General features: G+C 35.0%; 1 protein-coding gene across 1 annotated transcript in view; it reads right to left on the reverse strand.

Moving 5' to 3' along the window:
* DOCK9 (dedicator of cytokinesis 9) overlaps positions 1–23761 on the reverse strand; it is a 118437-nt gene that overhangs the window by 63337 nt on the left and 31339 nt on the right. The window contains exons 4-21 of the mRNA XM_050915435.1: positions 23203–23285; positions 22010–22079; positions 17938–18033; positions 17161–17295; positions 12649–12823; positions 11260–11327; positions 7407–7481; positions 7176–7316; positions 6609–6809; positions 6346–6468; positions 4783–4865; positions 4212–4334; positions 2399–2478; positions 2131–2318; positions 1942–2007; positions 1248–1340; positions 841–964; positions 337–458 (exon numbers count right to left, since the gene is read on the reverse strand). Of these exons, the coding sequence (XP_050771392.1) occupies positions 337–458; positions 841–964; positions 1248–1340; positions 1942–2007; positions 2131–2318; positions 2399–2478; positions 4212–4334; positions 4783–4865; positions 6346–6468; positions 6609–6809; positions 7176–7316; positions 7407–7481; positions 11260–11327; positions 12649–12823; positions 17161–17295; positions 17938–18033; positions 22010–22079; positions 23203–23285 (2046 nt within the window). The remainder of the gene's footprint in view (positions 1–336; positions 459–840; positions 965–1247; positions 1341–1941; positions 2008–2130; positions 2319–2398; positions 2479–4211; positions 4335–4782; positions 4866–6345; positions 6469–6608; positions 6810–7175; positions 7317–7406; positions 7482–11259; positions 11328–12648; positions 12824–17160; positions 17296–17937; positions 18034–22009; positions 22080–23202; positions 23286–23761) is intronic.

Here is a 23761-nt window from a genome sequence, read left to right on the forward strand (position 1 = left end):
AAAAAATGAAACGTAAACATTTCCTAAGTACATCAGCTAAATAATAACAGAAATAAGTACTTAATAATTTAAACAAAAAACTATATTAGGGCAGGTTGATTCAAATTCTTGTAAAAGTCAGAATTTAGTCATAAGTTTTGTCTCTCATTTCTGTTTGGGTTTGGGTTTGTTTCCTCTAAGTCAGATGTCTAACTTCTGCAAAGCACTCCATTTCAACTATAAAAGAAAAAAATTTCTACTAGAAAATGACTTAAATCTTATCAGATTGGGGAATTACAACCAAACCTTCTCTCCACATCTTTTTTTGAAACATTAGAGCAATTATATATAACATACCTTTCCAACCCCCACTTCCTGATAACTAAGATAGCCTGATGGAAGATTTGCTGACACTGGGATGTGTTGCTCATTGGTCACCACTCTTCCATCTTTTATTAGAGGAAGCCAAGAATACCCAACTACGGAACATGAAAGGTAAGTAGTTTTAAATATGTTATGAATCTTTACATAAACCCTTACAAAAGTCTTACTGTACACTTCTGATATGTAATTCATAAACCAGAAAATGTTACTGTAAGGGCCAAATGATTTGAATTCAAATTATTAGAAATAATTTAAAAGGCAAATAAATTGTCACTGAGTTTGAAAAAAACATACATTTGATAGACATTCTAAAACAACATTTGAAATATTTAAATCAAAATACTTAATGAAATCTTTCAGTCAGTATAATGTAATTAGAAAGCATTACATGGATCACAAAAATCACATGTTACCAGAGAAGCATACTTCATAAAATCTCCCCAGTAGTTACTGAAAGTAAAGCATTAGTGTACAAACCTTGTGTTTCAACAACATCTTTCTTCTTTGTACTCCCTTTGCTTGAATTATCACAGCTGACATGGTAGAAGGTGAACAACAAATGGTGCTTTTCATGTAACTGAGTGGGCAATTCTATTTTAATCTGAAATGCAAAGAATCACAATCCTTGTAGAAGTTTTCAGCTAGACCAGTGACATGCCTTACTGACTGCACGCTTAAAAAGCAATTCCAGGTTATATGTTATTTGAAGCAAGATCAAGAATCACACACACAAAACTTACAAAAAATTTACTTACAGTGAAAAGGGGGATCTGATTTAACCGAAATCATTATGAAGAACTTTGCAATCGTCACATCTTTTCTTGTATTTTTGAGACTTACGTAATACCTAAATCAGTAAAAGTTACCTCAGAAAGGTAGCTTACCTCATCATAAAACTCTGGATTTTGATGGTGATGCAGGACAGCAGCAAACGCACTTCTAGTAAATACTGGTCCACCCGGCCTACCATAGATACACTAATAATAGAAAAAAGGAAAAAAGAACAAAAAAAAAAAAAAACAAACCGTGATCCTTTTTCACTCTCAGCTTAGAATCTGTTTCACCTAGAATTTGAAATATTTTAACTTGTGTTTAACTTGGTTCCTTTGCACAGACAGGGGATTACATGATCTGTAGTCCGCCTGCTGTGCAGTAGAGCTGACACTGTGATTTCACCTCAGGATTCCTATACATTTATCTACTTCTTTTCTTCCAGGCACCTCTTACACACCGTGGTAGCTCATAAACAAACACAGAGCTTGGCTCTGCAGTTGATGTAAAGCTTTACTGTTTTAACTTAAAGAATTTCTCCTGTGGACTAGGCATAAGCCACCCTTGTTTGCAACAAGTTTATTCTTGGAATTTTTGTTGACATAAAGAAATGAAATGCTCTGAGGGTTCTTTAGTAATCTTTTATATCAAAAACAAGCAAGTCATCCAGAAGTTAACTCATGCCAAATGCAAAAGGAGGACAGAAAGCCGCCATCCCAAACTAGATAAATTAATCCGGTACTACTGTGTTACTTAGCTAACTGTTCACTATTTTCTTTTATCAGTCACAAAAATCAAAAGACTAACCTTTAAAGGCAAAGAATCCTCTTCATCAGAATCCTTGAACTCAATGCATACTGCAATATTTCTAGCCTAAAGCAGTGTTTAAAAACAAAAACCCAAACACTTAATCATAAGGATCATCACAGAAATATAATATGTAGACAATCTTAACCAAACCTGAGAAAGAAGAACATACAGTTTTCCTGTACTCACCTTTGCAAAAGACTTCTGACTGTCATATTTCAAGTGCTTTGGATAAACATAAAGATGATTGTTGTAGATGGTGAAAGGCTGAGTGTGTTTTGGTATACAGGGAACAAATTCCTCTATTTCGAATGTTATTAGCGTCTTGGTACTGTTTTCAAACTGTTTCATGGGAATGTATGATGAGTTAACATAATCTGAAAATACATAAAAAACCACTAAAAAACTGAAGAGAAAAAGCCTGAATGTCCATTTAACAGTGTTTATTAATACTTACTTGAAAAATCTGGTGACACATTATCAATTGTAACGTCCAGATTTCCTAAAATAACAGGAAGTTTGGCCATCTTTTCAGGTCTATAGGAAGGAAAAAACCTCAAAGTCAGGCTAAATGCAAAACTATCAGATGCCAGAGAAAAGAGATAATAGGAAACAGAGGCAAATGTAATATCCTGAAATAGGAGTATGAGAGGAAAGGTGGGAAAAAAAAAAAAAAAAAAAGGCTTTATTCACGAATGTGGAAAAGGTTAAGAAAAAGCATGACGTTTTTCTTTCTTTAAATCAAAATGAAAAACTTTGTTAAATATAGGGGGGTTTTGCCATGTAATAACTCACTATCATTTGCAGCAAAGAGGGGACCTATAAGTAAGCTTTTTAAATCTCAATGGCCAGTGATAAGAATTTATGGTAATGGGGTAAACTTGGGGGAAAAGCAAAGGGGGAGAGCAATCAGTAAGTTAACAAAATGCGTCCTCTACTCAGTAATCTTTTTCCTACTTCCTCCTTTTTCTAGAGTAGTAACAAACCCTACAAAATATTTACTATTAACTAGCCTACTACAAAATTTCTTAGATGTTATCATGTAGCTAATTCAGAAATATGATTTGAGGTAGCGGTATTTTCCATGTTAAAACACCAGTGCAGAACCCTTTATTAGTAAAGATAGTCAGCAGCATGATTTCTTTAAATTATTGCAGAGGAAGTGGATGCAAAATTTTCCCAAAATCCAATCCCATGTTGTGAAGCAAACAACTTTTTCTGGTTGGAGTCTGGATTCTAATTCCAATAGCTAAGCCTTAGACATTACAATCTCTTTCTTACTAAAATTCCTGTGAAATACTGTACATGATTCCACAAACAGGATGCTGAAATAACCAAAAGCATTTCCTTAATTCACAAAGTAAAGTGATGTGGCAGGCTAATTTACTATATTAGTTTCAGTTTCAATAATATTGTTTATGGCAAAGAGTATCAGTACACAGCAATTTCAATGCTATGTAAACTTCAATGAAACTTTAAGCAGCTTGCTAAAATGGAAGTAAAATATCTATTGAAAACCTCATCTCCTTATCAGATTTGGTAAGCAAGAATAAAATAAAGAAACTATAGCCCAAGCCTTTTGCAATTAGCGATTGTTCAAATTAATACAACTCCAGCTAACTGTACCATAACAGAAGTGGAAATGCCTTTGTGAAGCAGCAAAGATGGCTCTATTATTTTACATGCTATTTAATAAGAAAGGGGATTAAAACTAGTTTATTAATAGGGTCATCTGTCACTAGGAGATTCTTAAGCCTTGCACACAAACTGATACAGTCTTTAGGAATACTTTGTAAAAAACCATGACCAATGTTCTGTTATTTAGGCATCCTGAGCCACATGCACTCCCAAGGAAGGTGGACTGGATACTGGCTTGAATCCCTTTCCCTGAGAGCTAGCATTCTCTGTCGAAGGTCAGTGAACATATGATTTATGCTGATACTTGTTTTCCTTTGAGAACCAGAAGAGTGTATTGTGCAAGCATAACTCCTAACACAGAGCTACTTCAGGATATGATGCTTACTGCATGTTAGACACGGCATAATACTTCAGTCCTGCTTGTAGCCCCCAAATACTGCAAAGGAAAGATCTGTAGCTTGGATGAAGGCCTTGATTATATTTATACAACTTCTATATTTGAAGTGAAAAACATATAAATACATACATCAAAAGATTAGGTGCTCCAGTTCAAGACCATAACAAAAAATGGTGGGGCTGGGGGGGTTAGGGTGTGGTTGGTTTGTTTTTAAAAGTGGGGAAATTAGACTTACTTCCTGAAATCTGCTAACAATTTCAGCATGTCTTCATTCGAAAGTTTATTACTGTCTTGTCTGAAGAGAGGAGAAAATCTTGCATTTTTGTCCAGGGTTCCTGAGGCATCTTTAAACAGCGTCCTGAAAGTAAAAATCTTGCTTTCAGCTGAGTTTATGAAAGTGTTGAAATTCACCTCAGGAAATTTCTTTACTACAAATTAGAACATACTGCACCATCCTTCATATTAAGCATTCAATACACTTGTCATCGTAGATGAGTTTTAACATATAAATAGCTCAGTCTAACAAATCAAGTGTGAACCATTTCATTCTTAGTAAAATAAAAAATATTGACAATAGAAAACAGTTGGTAATATCAAATGGTTTGAATAATAATATAATGAATGTTTGTAACTTTTTCCTACTACAGAGCTGAAGTGTAAGTTTGTTTGTCAGAAATCTTCAGTTAATTGAAAGTAAAACAAGAAATAATTTAAATAGCACATTAAGTTTTACAAGAAGTGAGATGCAGAAAATAATGTTAAAGAAAAGTTGGGAAAAAATACAGATTGACAAGATATGTCCTTACCTAGCTGCCCAGGCAAAAGGCATTCTATATTGACCTAATCTCTGGCATGCCTGCTTAGCATTCTTCAAAACTTTCTGTGCAGCCTGCAAGGGACATAAGAAATAGCCACGTTTTAAAAGCTACATTTTTTGCACCATTAGTACACAAGAAAAAAACCACATATTGACACTGATATGAATTGGAAAATCTTCTTTAGAAGATTAATCCTAAGTATGCGAGTGAAAGACAAATGAAAATACCTCTTAACAATTCGTTTAAAGTTAAGCAGGGCCTACTGATTTCACAACATTTCATGGGTGAAAACACAGACCCATCTACACTCCCGACAATACATATTTAATTAAGCAAGAAAAAAAAATTATTATATACAAAACTCATATGAAAGCTAGAGCAAAATTCAACTGGTTTTTAAGACAAAATTGTCACTCCAGATAAAAACATTTCCCCCCTACTTGCTCCCCTATTCACCACCCACTCTATGTACCAGAACACATTCCTGCAGAGTAAATAGTAAAATACTCTGCAATACTTGCATTACAAGTACACACAGAACATGGGGAGGAGTTGTATGAAGATCACATGGACAATCCTACGTGTGGGCATTGCAACACTGTTTTCATTAAAACTTTAAATTTTTGGTTTTGTTAACTTTTAAGTGAACAAGCAATTCCATTACATAGAACCAACATGTATAACAATCAGAGCTAGAAACCCACTAGTTTGAGATGTTCAACACTGAGCTGAACCACTTGAGCTAAAGCAGGAGTTCCTGACACAGCAGTGGGCTTCTCTTTTCCAGAAACCAGCTTCTCCTATGTGCCTACACAGAGTAAAATTATTTGCCAGAGGCAAAAAAACACAGAGTAAACCTGCCTGAATATTATCCCTGATCTATGCTGTTGACATTATGAAGAGCTGTTTCTATTAGTGTGTTTTTTTCAGCCAACTCTCCATTATCCTTTCCTGTAAAAAGGGGCAAATTGCATTCAGAAGCATAGAACCTTGATAAGTAATCATCATTAATTCACTGTATTTAAAGTTTATGGGGAGAACAAGTGATCTCTTAGCTACGGAATTTGCTGCTTCCCTTTTTCTCTTTTTCTTGCCCAGAGTAGTAATTCTGCAGGGAACTGGAACTTGCTCATTGCACTGACACACATGGAGGCATATATAGCTGGTGCTGTTCTGTTTTGTTTCAAATTAATACGGTGTAATCCCAGAGAACAAGAACAGAAAAAAATTCAAACTAAGTGTTCAATTGTATAAAATTATAAGCAGTTGTCAATTATAACTGATTGTCAATCAGTTTAAAGCCATTATAAAAATTACAGATTATGTCATTATTAAAAAAAGCTAAATAAATGTTTCCCAACAACGTTAGACTTTATCTATAACGTTTCAATTAATAATAGTTACTAGTAATAACTACAACTTACTAAATCAAATCATCCAGTTATGTGAATTTCCTATAAAAGAACTAAGCTTTTGATTGATATTTATTAATCTGAAATCAACCTGTCTTGCCTCTGCACTTTTTCCATGCCACAGAAGACGATAACATACCTTTGAAGAATCTGAACTTTTCATATATGGTTCAGCACAATGTGTAATACTTCCCTGTAATACTTTTTCTATTCTAGCCACGAGGAAAATGTCAGTATGAGGACATGTGACTGAGAATATTCCCTAGAAATGAAACAAGATAAATATAAAAGGAAAATGCACACACATTTTACATCACATAATAGAAAGCCATCCAAAGCATGTAGGAAAACTCCCTACTTGTATCCAAAATCCTACTAATTCTTTAGGTTACTAGTTCTTACCTGCTTTGGATATTGTAACACAGTTTCATGAATGTCTTGAATTCTGTGTAAGCTATCACCACTGCCATTCATCATTTGTTGAGATGCATTGGATATCATGTGCCTTACTGAGGCGTGGTTCAAATCAACATGGAAATCTGCTGAAATCTTCCGGTTGTTTTTAATATCAAATAGTGATAATGTGACAAAGAAAGGTTCTACCTAGACATTTAAAAAAAGAATCAAGTGTCATTGCTGGCATCTATATTACTGTAAAAATGTGCATGACAGGAAGATGAGTATCATTTTTATCAACAGTTACAGACGGCCATCACTCTAGATATTACTGACAAGATGTAAAAGACAGTAAAAGAAAAATTCCACTTTCTATACAACAACAAAAAGTTTAGTAGTAAAGTTACTTTTCGCAGAATTTAGGCTCTCATTTTGATTTAAAGGAGTAGGAAACTACCCACAATATAAGTTTCTCAATCACAGCAAGGAATTCCTGCCATTAAGAATAGTGCCAACAAAATATTAAGACATTCATTACAACATTAACAGAAAATAATTAGATTAATTCTTTACATTTGTTGTTGGTCCTTCTTCATTTTCTGCAACGCAGCTTTGCAAATTAAAAGATAAATCATTACACTTCACAAGAATTTTTTTTCCAAATTTCTCTTCAAATGGCTTCACTTCTGGTTCAATACCAGAAAAGTCAAGTTTCTTTAAAAAGAGAAAAAAAAAAAAAATTAAGGTAAGTTGTTTCTCAACTCAAAAAAGAAAATAACATGCTTCCTTGTAAAAAAGTCTGACCTGTGCATCTGGATCCAAGGCAAAAAGTTTAACTCTGCTCTCACTTTTCAACTTGATTTCTGCTTCTCTGGTACTCTGTTCAAAATAAGAAAAAAGGTCATAGTGTCACACTATTAAAGTGGTTTTCAATTTCACTCCTTTTTCCGTGATGTCCAAAGCTTTACATGTTTTTAATTCATGCACTCTTTTCTCCCTAACTGAGCTTTGCAACTCCTTAATTTAAATTGCTCCATCATGTCCGAGTAAAAAGTGAGAGAAGGCTACTCTCCTCTAAAGGCTTTTCTAGGCCTCAAAACACAAAACCATACATCAGCAACATGTAACCTTCCAAGCTCATGGGAAGTATACTCCACTGTAGCTCATATAACACTTTGCCTCCTTAAACAATAAATAACTTTCATAACACTATTTTATTTAAAAAAAAAAAAAGTATGAATGTAGGTTAAAGTTTAGAGCTATCCTGAGACCATAAGATTGCTCAGGAAACAACAGGTTACCTAAATTAAGAAACACCATCAGAGCTCTTTTTCTTTTTTTTCTTGTTTGTTTTTTCTTGAGCTCTACCGCCAAAGAAGTGGTTTTCCTGTGGGTAGATGGAAAAACTCTAAAAACTTCCAAAAGATAAAACTCTCACACTTAAAAGTTACTTTGCAGGGTATACTGTACACTGATCCTGCCTGGGATTTGTGGATTCCTACCTATTAACAGTAAAACAAAAGTAAAGTGGAACAAAATAGAATGTGAAAACTGATGGTATACATAGGTTACTTTTTCAAAAAAAGGTATTATTTAAAGAGTATTCTATGATTTTTAAAGTCACAGGACATGACAAATGGACATATGCATGCGCCAAAATTACCCATGTAGGAAAGTTGCCATTCCCAAAGTAGCAGCTGGCTAAACAGGGATACAAAGTATTACATTGCAGAAAGGTGTCTATTTTTGGATCAGCCTGTAGGGGTTAAAAGAAGTTACCAACCCAAAATGCTCATCACTGACCATCAGCTGGAAGTGATCTACTGTCTACATCTGCTTTGCTGGAGGTCGAAGAAACTCCTACTATGTCTCAAGAAAAAGAAAAAAAAAACCAAAAACCATCAGCTCTAAGAGCTCAAAATCCTATTCTAGGTTGGTAATACTAATAAAAAAAAGGTATTTGACTTAAAGGATGCATTACAGAAGAGGAACTTCTGAGGTGTGATTTTGTGTATAGATGGTCTAATGGATTTCATTTACTTTACTTTGTTATCTTTAACACACACAGGAGAAAAGACAAGAGCTGCTGTGAAAGACATGACCCAGACACTCGATAGCAGCAGACTATTGGCAGACTTTGCTTGTTCAACAGCCCGTATGATTCAGAAATACAGGACTAAACTGTGAAGAAGTTTAAAGATGGCAAGAAGGTTGCATGTATGTTTTGGAAAGGGAATACCCAGTGGCAAGAACTGAAGAGGAAGATGATCTAGTCATAGGAGCAAGACAGAAACTGTTTCAGCTAAAGCATGTTGAACAGTTTTAGATTCTTTGGTGTTTTGTGCACTAGAGACAAGACAAAAGTACGCATTTTTGACTGACAGATCAGGGGCAGTGGGTCAGAAGTCAGGAACTGAAAACGTATGTAGTCATCGACCCTGTCTACAGCACAGCAGTGACTCTGTAATTCCATTTCCTCATCTGTAAAACAGGGACAATGTTTTCCTACCTCAAGGAATACTGGGACACATAATGCTTAAGGAGGTCCTTGGGCACACTGATCATGACAGTCACACAGTTATTTAAGACAGAGGTCTAATTTGTTAGGCGGGACAGACACCAACATATGTGTGCACATTTGTGCACTGAAGTGCACAATACCATCTTATTTAGTTTATGTTATAAACTAACAGCTGTTGATAGAAAAATGAAGGCTTGGAGATGTACTCACAAGGGTTAAACCTTTCCTAGGAAGACTGTTTTTTTCCCTGTTGTCAGGTGCTCTACAATCACCCCTGAAGGAATTTCTCTTTCCTCATAAGGATATGAGGTAAGCTATTGTGCAAATCTCCTCCTAGAACCAACAAAAATAATAGAGCAACTATAAACTCTTCTAAAAGAAGGCTCAATGCTTTGTAAGTCTTCCACTGGGGAAAAAAGAACCAAACCCAAATAACAGCTGAAAAGACAATGTAAGAAAGAACAGAGGAGAAAAAATCCTCAAAACAAACAGCATTTATAAAAAGTAAGCAAGTTAAGGCACAAACAGCGTACTAACGCAAATGGGCAGATTTTTCCCTGTACTTCTCCTCAGGGAAAAAAGGCTAGAAAAATACATTAGAGCAAATTATTTTGAAAGGTAGTATTTAGTAAAGATGAACTAGAATGGGAAAACCAAAAAACTTATTTTGAAGGAAACAGAAATTTAAATGGGTTATAACCATGGCATAAAAAAAGCCAGTGCTTAAAGAGCTGAGAAAAATAACACGCTAGAAAAATACCTAAAGAGCTGCATGCTTCCGATCAGAAGGTTATGGAAACAGGAAGCAGCATTTGTAGTACTAAAACTATATGCAGGTGCTGCAGCCCTGAATAAACCTCCCCTCTGGAAGTCACATGGAACCTAAGCATTCCAATAACTCTGACTATAAAGAAGGAAAAATCTTCCATACGATAAGAGCATCTAATTTTATATTTGTTTCTGAAATAAATTTTCATAGCCTCATGTAAGTGTGCGGTTTAATGCTTACAGCTCTTCCAAGGAAAACTTGATTGTATGCACCACAATCCAAATTAATTTCCAAATACACCCATAGCTGGAGTTAGATTATCACATAATAGCTTTTTGTGTACATGTGCTAAGTTGATTACAAAGTAGTAACAGAAAGAATTAAGTCAGCCAACCAATTTGGGTGCTAAAAGACTGTTAATGTATTCTGACTGGATCTTTTGATATGTTAGCTATTGTAATAGATAGAATTTGTTTTACTGCTTGTTCTCAGTTTATAAGCTGCACTCCTTTCAGGAGTGGTTACTAGGTCAGACAGATCTTCAGAAAAGAAGGGGAGAGCATTCCAGAGCATGGTCAAGCAGAAAAGTTTAAAGACTGCAGGCTGTGCCACACAGAAGAAAGAGTAAGGAAGTCACAGGAAGGAGTTTGGATTCTGCAACTTCAATAGAAAAAGGTCACCAGCTCCAGGCCTTAGGTGATTTAACAAAAATTTCTCCCTTAGAGAACTCACAAAACCTATTGTAACACACAAGTCACTGATTTGACTGCAATAAAGTCTGCTAATGGGCTGAGGAAGAGTTACTGTTATTTTCTATTTATTTCTATTTTATTTTATTCTTATTTCTATTTCTACCACACCTCTGTAAGAACAAAACCGAAAAGCAAGAACTATGGCAATGCAGGAAGTACCCATGAACTTGACAGCTCGTTACAAACACAAGCATCTTAAAATACATTCACATCATCACTGCTATTAAGCTCCTCTGGACTTCTAACTATAAAAATAAAACTTGACTTTAGTATAACTAGGTTTCCACAGAAATACTTTAGCACTTACCTGCATGCAATAAAACAACAGAAAATACACAAAATGCAATAAACTAATAAAATAATAAAACATGCTGCTTTTAAACAGCATGTCAAAATTTATATAAGCAGCTTTAAGACAGTAGCTAGTTTGCTTCCAAAAGAAGAAAATGAAGAAGCTCAATAACCACATCTATTCATGAAAGAGCTTCTAAGCTTTCAAATCACCCCAAACTGACTGGAAGCTAGAAGACAATACCTTACCTTTACTGAAAGTTCATGTGGCTAACTTATGTTTAGTACTTTATATCCTGAGTTGGCATTTACAATATACATTACCTTGGCAATTTCAGGGTAGTAGTTATCAAAACTACTTGATGAGCTTTCCATTTTGCTTTGTTCATCATCTGAAATTATAAAACCACATTTAAAAAAAAAAAATTAAAAAACCCAAACAAAAAAACCCTCAAACTACTCACAAGACTCTGTAGCAAAAATATTTCTGATTTTTTTTATTTTTGTATTTTTTTTTAACTCCTACCCCATAAAAAATGACAACTGTTAACATAAACAGGTTGCGGACAACTCCATCATTTCATTTTGATGCAGTGACTTCTTGGAGGATGTAACCAGTTACATAAATTGGTAAAGTAACAGTCATTTCTAATCTTACCTAGAAAATAGCCTTAATATTGATTTTGATAACTGCATGGGGAAAGGGGATACTCAATGCACAAATTTACATTACTGTTTCCACTATGCACTGTAACTTGATTTCAAAACAAGTCCCCTCTGTTCATTAGGTTCCCAGCTCCACTCTCCAACAGTTACTGGATTTACAAAGCAACCATTCAGTTAGCTATAAGCATCTTACAGTTCTAAGGTCAATTGGGACCACTGACTAAAACGTCTTTCACAGAGCTATAGGCTTCTCTTTTTCCAATTTGCTTTTGTTGCAAACATCATGTTAAATTCTGGCAATCTTCACCAAAGACTGTGATATCTCATTTTAAACTCTAATGATCCCTTTTGGTATATTGTGCTATTTATAAGCAGAACAACCTTCTATAACCTCTTCCAGGTTCTTCTGGATATGCGTACGCTTGGTCTTGTACCAGTTGCCCTCCCCATCCACTCGCAGAAGGAAAAATGTACGAGAGGACATCTAGACTATCCTATACCTACATCACATTCCTTACAGATATCTGCCTCACCTATTCTTAAAGGGCTCCAACAGAAAAGATTCTACACCCAAGCAATCTATTTCAGTACGTTAGGGAAATATTTGTGGTCAAGGGAGTTACATCTAAATTTAAGTCCCTCACTGCAACCGCAATTTCTTACTCTTCTACCTACAGTGACCACAGAACAGATTATTCCATTTTCAGCAGTATTTTACACATTTCAAAACAAGTCCCTCCTAAGTTTTCTGTTTTCCTTAAACTGCCTCGGTCCTGATTTTTCATTGTGGGTTCTATTTTTCTTGACTTCTGATCAGTCTCATTATTCTCTTCTGGACTTAACTCAATTGGAATCAATACAGAACAGTGTTATTTTAATGCCAAAAGGTCAAAATTCTCATCAGTTCAAACACACAGTGAAAAGGCCTATAATTTTTATGACCAAAGAAAACAAAAAAATTTAGCGACAATAAAGCCTTTATTTCCAAACACATGTACGTAGACTTTGTCATGTAACTGTATTAGCATTGCTATAAACCCTGCTTACCTTCATGAGACTCTCCATTTCTTTTTTCTTGCATTGCAGCCTCAAAGTTAAGCTGAAGGATTTTGTTCAGAGTGTTTATCCATTCTTCCATTTCAAGTTCACTATCTGCAGCTAAAAGGTAACTACTCTTGTCTTGCATCTTGAGCTCAAATGCAAAACGTCTGACTTTATTGTTCTATAAGAAAATAAAAGATCTTTACAATATCTTTACATGCTGTCTACTCACAATCAAAGGAAGTTATATCTATTTCAGATCTTTTAACAAAAATATAGTTTGATATTTTGAACAAGTGTATTATAATTACACTTTTTCCTCTGACACTTGACCTTTTGAAGTTTTTTGTACCACTGCAACAAGTGGAAGTATGAAAGACAACAGCTCATTTTGCAGTTTCCCCTCATCATTCTGCTTGTAATCATTTTTAAAAAACAAAAAATAAAATTTCCAAATATCAAGTCTTCATGTACTCAGATCACCTAGAAGTGAAGCTAACTAAGATCTGCTGACAAAAAAAACCCCATGAAACTGTGAGTGAGAACCATTTGCACATTGGGATTTTATACCAGAGATTAAATCACAACCAACCTCAACCCTGAATGTCCTGATATTGCTAGTCTTTTAAATATACACAAAGCTGGGAACCAATTCCTCCTTTGTTCCTCAACCATTATTATTATCCTTTTTGCACAATTTAAATCAAGGCTTCAAATGCTGCCTAGCTTGACTTGTGTTCCTGGGAATGAATTCACAGGTCTTAAACGAAAATTCTACATTACCATCAATTTAATTTAAAAAATTGATAATTCATTAGATAAACATTAAAACAAACAATAAGACAGACTTAATGGTTGGGGAATTTTTTGTTTGTTTGTTTAAAGTTAAATGCCAAATTACATTTTAGTTTCGCTATACCTCAGATTTTTCAATTAACAGACTAACTATTGGTTGGCAAAACAGTCAGCTTTCTACCAAAGATAAGTTTCTGCTAAGGAGGATACAAACAGATGTATGGACTCCAGATCTAAGGCAGTCTTGCCAATTAAAATCAGTACAGAAGTAAATGAAAAATCTTAAGAACAGTAACCTTTAACTTTCACAGTGTAAAGCCTTGACACAGGTGGTACATATCACACTTCTCAGTTTTCACAAATCACTGAATTAGAGCAACTATGCCTATATATATATGACTGCATGTGTGAATATACACACTGCATATATTATGTAACTGCACTTCTCTGTGATGCAGAAAAGTCTCAATATACTTAAGCATTAAAACAAAACAAAAAAACCAACAAAACAAAAACAAAAAAGCCCCAAACAGTATTTTGGGAATTCCTGTCTTTTCATTCAATGTTTTTAAGTTTTGGGAAAAAACCCAAAACAACACAAAAAAAACCCCAACCAAAAACCCCAACAACAACAGCAAAAACAACAACAAAACACCAAACGAAAAAGAAACCTATTCCACATATTCAGTATTCCTCTTATACAAGTACTGATGAAGGAACATATTCTGCTTTATCTTTAATGTCTGTTAGTGAAGTCAGCACTTTTCTCTCTTGTGCATCTATGGCCTTTGAAAAATAAGCAAGCATATGTACTAAACGAACTCAAAACAGAAATGAGAAATGTTATACGAATGCAATAGGAACTAATCCCCCCTCACCAAAAAAGACTTACTCTGAAACAAGTAGTTTGATTCTGAGAACAAAAGCTTGTAAGCATGTCTGCCTAAGAACACCAACCATTTCTATGAATTCCAAGTCAGACTACTGCAAAGTACAGTTGCTGGGGTCCTTACAATTTTTTATTTTATTTTCCTCTCCCATTAAATGGAAATGCAATTTCTACTGTGAAGAGACCATTTTTTTTCCCCATATGAGTTTCTAGATGCTAATACAACACCAATAATAAGTAACAGTAAAACAATGAATAAAATAAGATCAGCCAGAGAGGATACAGTACATTATATAAAATAATAAAATCTCACATCTGGAATAGGGCCATTATGTATAATATTTTATAGTTCAAAGTCTTGTTTACTTGCCTCTCACCAACAATTCAAGTGAAGAAAATAGCTATTTCCAACCCCCTTTATTCTAGCCATTGAATGATTTCTTGGCTTCATAGAAGTGAGCATTAACTGATTTTGGTTTTGCACCTGATGTTGATCCATAACTAGTCTCAAATTTCTACATGCAGTTTTGAACATCCAGATGCCAAGATGAACATTGATGGTACTGTAGAATACAGTATAGTGTTCAAGACACAAGCCAACTATAAACTTTAAGTAAAATTGTACTTCGGATGAATACTGTATCAGCTGAAAACCTTACTTGCAGTAGAACAGCAAGCTTCTGACAAAGCCTGAGGAAATTTCAGGTTACTTGAATTGAACTGATGGAACAGAAAGTATGGAACAAGACTTCATGAAAAGATGGTTTAGAAAAAAAAGGGGATTTTCAGGATTAAAAAAACCAAAACCATAGAATCACAGAATGGTTAGAGGTTGGAAGGGGCCTCTGGAGGTCATCTAGTCCAACCCCCTTGCTCAAGCAGGGCCACCTAAAGTCAGTTGGCCCAGGACCATGTCCAGGCAGCTTCTGAGTATCTCCAAGGATGGAGACTCCCAGCCTCTCTGGGTAACCTGTGCTGGTGCTGTTACTCTCACAGTGACAAAGTGTTTCCTGATGTTCAGAGGGAACCTCCCGTGTTTCAGTTTGTGCCCATTGCCTCTGGTCCTGTCACTGGGCACCACTGAGCAGAGCCTGGCTCCATCCTCTTTGCACCCTCTCTTCAGGTATTCATATACATTGATGAGATCCCCCTCAGCCTTCTCTTCTCCAGGCTGAAGAGTCCCAGCTCTCTCAGCCTCTCCTCATAGGAGACACGCTCCATCCTCCATCCCTTCATCATCTTCATAGCCCTTTGCTGGACTCTTTCTAGTATGTCCATGTCTCTCTTATTGGAGAGCCCAGAACAGGACACAGGACTCCAGGTGTGGCCTCACCAGTGCTATTCAGAGGGTAAGGAACACCTCCCTCAACCTGCTGACAACACTCCCCCTAATGCAGCCCAGGACACCATTAGCCTTCTTTGCTGCAAGGGCACATTGCTGGCTCGTGTTCAACTTGGTGTCCACCAGGACCTCAGGTTCTTTTCTGCCAACTGCTTTCCAGGTGGGTGGCCCATCCAGCATGTACCAGTGCCTGGGGTTGTTCTCCCCAGCTGCAAGACTTCGCACTTCCCTTCACTGCAGTGCCTTTCTTTTCATTTGTAACTTCTGAAAATCTCAATGTTTTCTGTTCATGTAAACTAATATTGTAGTGCCCACAATAATCTGTACCAGGCTGAGAACCAGAAATAAGCCACCGCCTAATTGGGAAACAAAAGGGGCCAGAAACAGCCCAGAAGATGGAGAATATATATTATCAGAGAGAGGGGTGCCAAAGCAGAGGAAGCTGAGGAGCAGTAGGAGAGATACCTTTTAAGTGTAAAACAAAGACTACAACTGTGTTTAGGAACACTTTGTTTGTTTGTTGGTTTGTTTTAAAAACACAAATCAAACTCATTTCACTGGAGTTGGCCAGAATTGTACCCCTAAGGCAGAATATTTTGTGTAAATCTGTACATAGAACTTACAATATGATTAAATTTATTAGTTATAAGACCTTCTATGCGAAGTATCTATTAAATGTGTACCCAAAAATATTATTACAATATTTGGAAAAAAATAATCCTCTGTAAAGCTGTTGTATCTCTCTGCATAAATCTTCAAACAACTTTATACTAAAAAAAAAAAAATTATTTAAGAAATACATTTTTATTAAACTTCGCCTATTTTTATCCAAGTTAACAAAACCCTAAAACCCAAGTGTTTTTTCCAGGTATGCTGTGCCTAACAAAACAGTTACATGCTGTACTGTAAATACATAATAGAATCACAAGAAGAAAAAAAAAAAAAAAAAAAAAAAAAAAATCTTTTCTTTGGCACTTGCTACTGACAAACATTTTACCAAAGCCCTTAACTTTTTAAAATAAAGAAAAGCACATAAAAGTAACATTATAAAGGTCAAATGAAAGCATCTGGAAGGGTGACTGAATTTAACACAATTCCCACAACAAAAATCCCACACAAGAAGCTATGCAAAACATTTTACAGCTCAAGGAAGCACAAAATGTAACTGAAATGAACTTTAATTTTATGCTGTCATTACTTTGCCATGATTTAAGGTTGGGTTTTTTTGTGTGTTTGCCTTAAAATTTTGTTTGATATTTTTGATAAATACTTGACATCAACTAGTAATTTATGTTTTTTTCAGAAACATTTTTAGAATTCAGACTCCTGCCCTTTAAAATCTCGTTCGCTGTTTTTGCAAGATGCAGCAAGTCTAATTGTTCCTCTTCATAATAGGTACTTATCTACATCTGACAAAAGTTATCTGTATTTCAAAAAAATCCATTTGCTATCAAATACAGAATTAACTGGAGAACATGCAGAATATAATTACCTGAACCACTCCCATGCATGAATCTAGAAATATTGATCCTTTAGGTTCTTTCGATATTTTTTCATCTTTGTAGAAATTGAGATTATAGGATCCATCACCAAGTTGAATTAAGTGGAAAAATCTTCTTTTAAATGACTAGTGAAAAGAAAGGAGGAAAGAAAAACAATTACAATGCTAGTATTAATCACCTTCATATTACAAAACCCATAAGTGCTATTTACACAGTAGGTTATAGAAAAAAGCTTTTATTTATACATAACCTAATCAGTATCCTCAGAAAATAAACCAGAAATCATTAATTAAAATAAATAAATAAAAACCTGCAGCAAGATTGTACTATATTATTTGAAAGTATTTTTGACCCATGGAAAGGTATTTAAAACTGGCTCTACAATACTATACATAATAGATATTTATTGTGATAACCGTAAAAATAACTTAAGTTCGTTTCTAAATAAAGAGGCAATACAAATTAAAACTCACATTACATAGCCCCTTTTCTACTAATAACACATCAGGTTCCAGTTAAGAAAATTATTTAAAACACTGGACTTCTCCCACATACTGGATTTTTAATGCATTTTCTCTGATTTAAGTAGAATAAAAGGAAAATAAGATTTCACAGCTATAAATTACATACAAGCTTCCCTCTTTCATCCCACACTATTTTTTTTTTTTTTTTAGAAGTAAATCACATACAAATTGAATTCTCAAAGGCACAGTGATATTTAATATTGGTGTTCGGTTTTACCACGCGTAAGACATTTTTAAACTTACTCTCATTGTCACACTGATTGCACTATTCATGTTGCCTTTGTACAGCCATCCTTGTTTTGTTATTCCACCCTTCTGAGACCCAAGAGATGCTGCGTCCTGGAGATGAAGAAAGGGAGATGGGGGGGGAAGTAAAGTTTTGCATCACAGTCTGAAACTGTTGTATTTATCAAAAATTTCAGAAGTCATTTTTAAAAGATGGAATAGCTATGCTCATAATGTAATGATAATAATGTACTATGAGTCCCTGCTGAAATTCTATAGCTTTCTAATTCCATTTATTTTATTTAAAGACCAGGAATGAGATTGACCTTTTCTAACTTTTGATAGGTAACCTGGCCACTTAGATGGGCTTTCTCTATGGCCAGCAGGATGATCTAACTTCTAGATAGCTAGATAAATCCCACTGAAATAGGGGAAAGAGGGAACACTCAAAACATTTTCTTAGATTTACTTTGTAAGCTTTTTCATGTATTCTAATGCTGCAGTGCAAGAATTTTTACCAAGTTTCTATTACCAAAAAGAACAACGTAGACTCATGCTTGTCCAAAACTTCAATCAAGATTTCGCAAGCCATTTTGCTTTATACGTATTACTTCCAAGATATTACTTACTTAAGAATTTACAGAGAACTAAGTCTTGAATTCTTGAATTGGATCTGCCCTTTTACAGATCAGAATCAAAGCTTTCTAAAGAGAATAAGACCAAACTTGGCAGTAATGGCAAGTTCACAAACAGCAGATCCAATGCATGCATCACACCCGCTGCCAGTATACCGCTTCCATCCACCAGTTGATGGAACTTAACTACATGAAAACCCACAGGATGTTAACTACCACCAAAAAGCAGTACTCTACTATCAAAACCGATCAAAATGACAGATTTATAATTGCCACAGAATAAATATTATATCACCAGTTCAAGTAATCTTTTAGAGCAGTACCAAGCTGACTTTACCATGGTTTCCAGTTGATGTAACCCATTTTGACACAACAAATACATCAATGAACTAGACGTGTAGGAAGATTTTTCAACCATCGAGAGGAGAAATACTCCTAATAATTTATTAACTAAACATTCAAAATTAGCTGAGTATCCAGTTGAAAACAAAACCACAAAACTTCCCCAAGTGCCTCCACTACTTTTTCTAATTCCTTTTCTCAGCTATTAAGAGAACATACAACAACAAGTGATTACATATGGGAGACAGAGTCATTAGTTCAACAACTGAACATTAAAACCAAATTTTGGAATAATATGAATTAGTTTCTGGAACTAAATCAAGGAACATTCTGTAAAAAGTTACTAGTTAATTTATTTACAGGTTATTTAGTCCGTCTAGCTTGCATATTCACAAACATATGCACATGACCTTCAAAAAACTGCAAACAGAAGGCAAAAGATGCATTAATCTTTTCCTTCAAAAGTTCTAGTCAGCTTGATACTATGGAAGTTAGGCCCAGTAAGGAAGACACAGTCACCAACTATCAGAGCATCTGATATAACGCACCAGAAGCATAGACCAGAAATACTCAGTAAATTTTCATATGCCCCAATGAGTCTCACTGTCCAAGCAACACAGTCCACTTGTTTCATATTTTCAAGTCATCAGCCTCCACCCCGTTCTATTACCTAGATAACTATTTTTCTTGTACAACAATCAAGATACAGAGACAACACCTTAAAACACTGGGTTTCCAACTATGATTCTCCACCTCCACCAGTGGGAGTTATCCCCAAGGAAAGGATTCTTTAAAACCATCTTTACAAGTATAAGATGATGACTAAATGATGAGTTATGGTCAAAACTTGGCACCAAACAACCAACACTCTTCTGCAATTTCACAAACCATACATAGGATCACCTGACATGACAAGAATTCCTTCATTATCTGTGTTAACAAAAATTAAGATTTAGCTCTATTAAGACTCTTTTTCCAATTCAGAGTCTCTGAGGTACACTGTTTCCCAAATGTGTTGAACTGCATGATGTTTCCCAACAATAAAACTGTCATTTGGGCCTCTCTAATTACACTATTTCTTTCTGTCAGGCAGAATTCCTGGCTACAGAGCCAAAAAGCTACTGAATCTTTCCAGCCCACCACGTGTTAATACAAAGGAACCCAGAACCCAGTAGTTAACACACGACTCTTACACTGAAAACATACTTCCTGTTTCCAACTGGTAAGTTAATTTCCTCACTTTTATTATTACTGCTGCACACTGTGCTTCGCTTTTTTTAATGATCTTTCCCACAAACTCGGCTCCAAAGTTTACTTCAACAGCAACAGTTCCAACAGAAACAATTCCTTATCTTGATCCTATACCCCAGGCTGATTTAAAAATTCTGTTTACAAACACCAACCTGATGGCCTGATAGCCCGAATTAGTTTCAGAAAGGTAATTCTCTCCTTTTTAATGGTGCAAGACTAAACTAATTTTTATCGGTTTTTTCTCCAATTTTTAATCACTTGCAGCTTTTTGTTCTCTATCATTCTCATAATAAATTAGCTTTCTTAAAAAAAAACCAAACCCACAAACATAAGCGAAACAAAAACAAGATGAAATAACTTTTAATCTAACATTTGCGTATATGCTTTTTGGCATACAAGGATGTTAACGTTTGAAAGAAAAACCTCTTGCATTAACTCTTCCCTTGAGGAAAGAATTTATGGTGTGTGTGTCCCCATTCCCATTAAGCTCCCTTTTCTTCCTAGCATGCTTTTTTCTTGTGTTTATATCTTAAGTTCTTCAACAAGGAGTAACAGACCTCTTCTCCAGTGACTCTACCTCTGAAAGAGATATGACTTTCCTGCCTGCTCTAACAGGAAGCTGGGCAGAAGGAAACGGGAAGTCCTCCCCACTTATACTTCCTAGTAAAAAACATGCCACTTGATGATAGCCAAGCTATAGTTTTTCATACTATACTTACTTTCTAGCCGTATTTTTCCTAGTAACAAGCACAGTCAATTATATCTCTGTTTAATTTTTTTCATGTTTAACTCACTTCTGTTGTCAGAAATATTACCAGAGTAAATAATGCCAAGTCTTTTTAATTTCAGCATAACAGAGAACATAATTATTCCCATCTTACAAGTAGGAAGATTTGGATACAGATGCATGAAATTATTTGTCCAAATACCACAGTGCAGATTAATACCAGCGCTGGAGAAACAGCATCCTGAGACTATCTGTTCAGGAATCTACCTATTCAGATGCACTCCCTGGACTATTTTTTCACATTTAATCCAGGAAAACTTGTAAGGAACTACTTTTATTTCTTATGCAGCAGTTCTGAATACAAGGAATTTAGAAGCAAAGTAATTGTCAAAGAGTAAAAACCACAAAAAAAAAATTATTTAATTCTTTTCTGTGATGCAAGAGTTCAAGTACTCGTAAGAAAAGAAAACACTGGCATTTAAACACTGTGTTTTGAAATCACACAAATAACAGAAGCAGTTACTGAAAAAAGTCTTTGACATTTGAAACATACTTGAAGATTGCTTGAGGCTATAGATATCTCTAGTTTCCCTAAGCCAATGACAAAAAAGAAAATACCTTAGAGTTTTAGTCAATTTTTTTAGCTTTTGTTTCCATGATGGATGTCCAGGTCTTATCCTATACTCAAATTTGTGACAAACTGATTTTAACTCACACTGTATGCTATACTGTCATGCATGCTTAAGTGTGTGTACTGTCGTATTGGAACAGATTCACCTATGATTTTACTCGACTTTGTGATTAAACTGCATGAAATATTTCTCTCTATATGCCTTTCTATACAGAAACAGTGTAAGACAGATTTTATGAAAGCTGAAGGATTATACGTCACTAGGTATTAAAACTTCAACTTCACCATCTGTCAAAACTTGTTCTACTCACATGACAGATCTCAGGAGTACAACGCTATTTGAAAGGAGATAGGTAAAATAACTACATTTTTTTCCAATCAGGCTGTTCAAGCTAATCTCTGTTTTCGTTTACTGACATCAACACTTAACCCAACTTGTAACCTCACCTTACCCACCATTCTTTACTGAAAGCAATAGAAAGTAAGGAATTACTGTTCTCTCACCTCATCTTTATCTGCTTCTTCATCCACTTCATATAAATGAACTGGAAGCTTCTCCGATTTTGTCCCTTTACTAGGAAAGAAAAAGCTTCTAAAATACTAGAAATTTTGTGATTAGTTACGTATTTTATAGCTGCAAAAATAAAGATGTTATTTTCCTAACTGAAGAGGAAAAGGCACAAGAATAACTGAGTAAAAGCATGTATTTTTCATGAAAGGTATTCCTTAGCCAGCAATTTTCCTAATTTGCACATCTGGCCACAGTCTTTCTTTTGTTCTGCTTGTCACTGTCCGTATGTGTAACTGGAGAGAACCAAATGCCTTCTCCTTCACTGGACTCCTAATATCTTAGGAGCAAGAATTCATACCTGTAACTATTGGCTCCTTTTAGGACAATGCGTTTATTTAAATTCCTATTGACTAGCGTGGTTTCTGTTCAAGGCAAGTAAAAAACAGGTATTGACTTTTACTAAACCTGTGAGTATATCAGAACTTTTCACAGGGAAAGAAAGCTATTTCTTAACTGATAGATGCAGGAGAGTAGGTAGGGAAGACACAGATCTTCCAGAGTTGTGGGATTCAGAGTATTCAGCCACTCTCAGATATTTGAAGTTAAGGGTCTAATCTCTATACTCTCCCTACAAAATTTTGAAAAAGTTGGAAAAGATTTTTCTAGCAGATGATTTAGAAAGTCTGTAATAGATGTGGATTAGGCTTTTGTTTTGAATCATCCTGTGAAAATCTGCACTAGTACAAACACTTGCTCTAACCATCTCGGTTAGGTTCTATTCCCTAAGCTAATAAAGAGAGTTCCAAAAGCTACCTTTGAAGCTACAAAAACAGGATATCACCATTTTAGTTTCATCTAAACATTAGCCTGTTTTAGTTACAATATTTACATTCACATTGTCAATGATACAATTTCTTGTTTTGACCTGCCTATTAATAAGGCAGCGTTACTACAGTAACTTTCCAGAAAATGGTTTAACAAGATTTTACACCTTCAAGTTCATCAATATAAATGCCATCCAAGAAACCCTTATCATCTCTACTGACTATTAAACATTGATATAGCATATTTCAAGTTACATATTACATGTATTAATATTTCTGTAATAAATACATTTATATTAAATACAGTTAGAGTTCCTTCACAAATTCAAAATCTTTATTATACCACTAGATAACATACGTACTTTGGAAGCTGTCGAAACTCTCCTGAGTAATCTTCATATCTATAGTTAACAACATGCCAGTCTGAATTGTAGGTTTTGATGCACTGTTTTAATGAAAACCAAATATCAATATTAATTGGAAGAGGATTAACAGCATTCCCTAGACACACACACAAAAACCCTCTTAAGATATGGCTGTCAATGAACTACTATGGTTACATGTCAATCTCTGAAAATTCTATACACTTCCCTTCTTTTGCAATACAGTCTAGTGCAATATAGCTCTTTGTAACAAGCGATATGTTTCAATAGGACGTTATCATCTGCCAGACGTGTATCAGAAAGTGGTGAATACACTCAGCATCTGGCTTAACCATCTTCAATTGTCTGAAATGTTAAAGCAGCATTTTGCTGCAGCTGAAAACATGACTGAGCCTTTAGAAAAAACTCAGCATTAAAATACAGATGCATTATTAAAATAGAATATTCAATTTCGCACATACAGATACGGAGAAACTAAAAACATCTTTTCCTTAAATTTATACTTGTAGTGCAATTAAATTAATATTTAAATTTAAAC

Source organism: Gymnogyps californianus, chromosome 1, assembly GCF_018139145.2.
Source record: "Gymnogyps californianus isolate 813 chromosome 1, ASM1813914v2, whole genome shotgun sequence".
In the NCBI taxonomy this organism is placed as follows: Eukaryota; Metazoa; Chordata; class Aves; order Accipitriformes; family Cathartidae; genus Gymnogyps; species Gymnogyps californianus.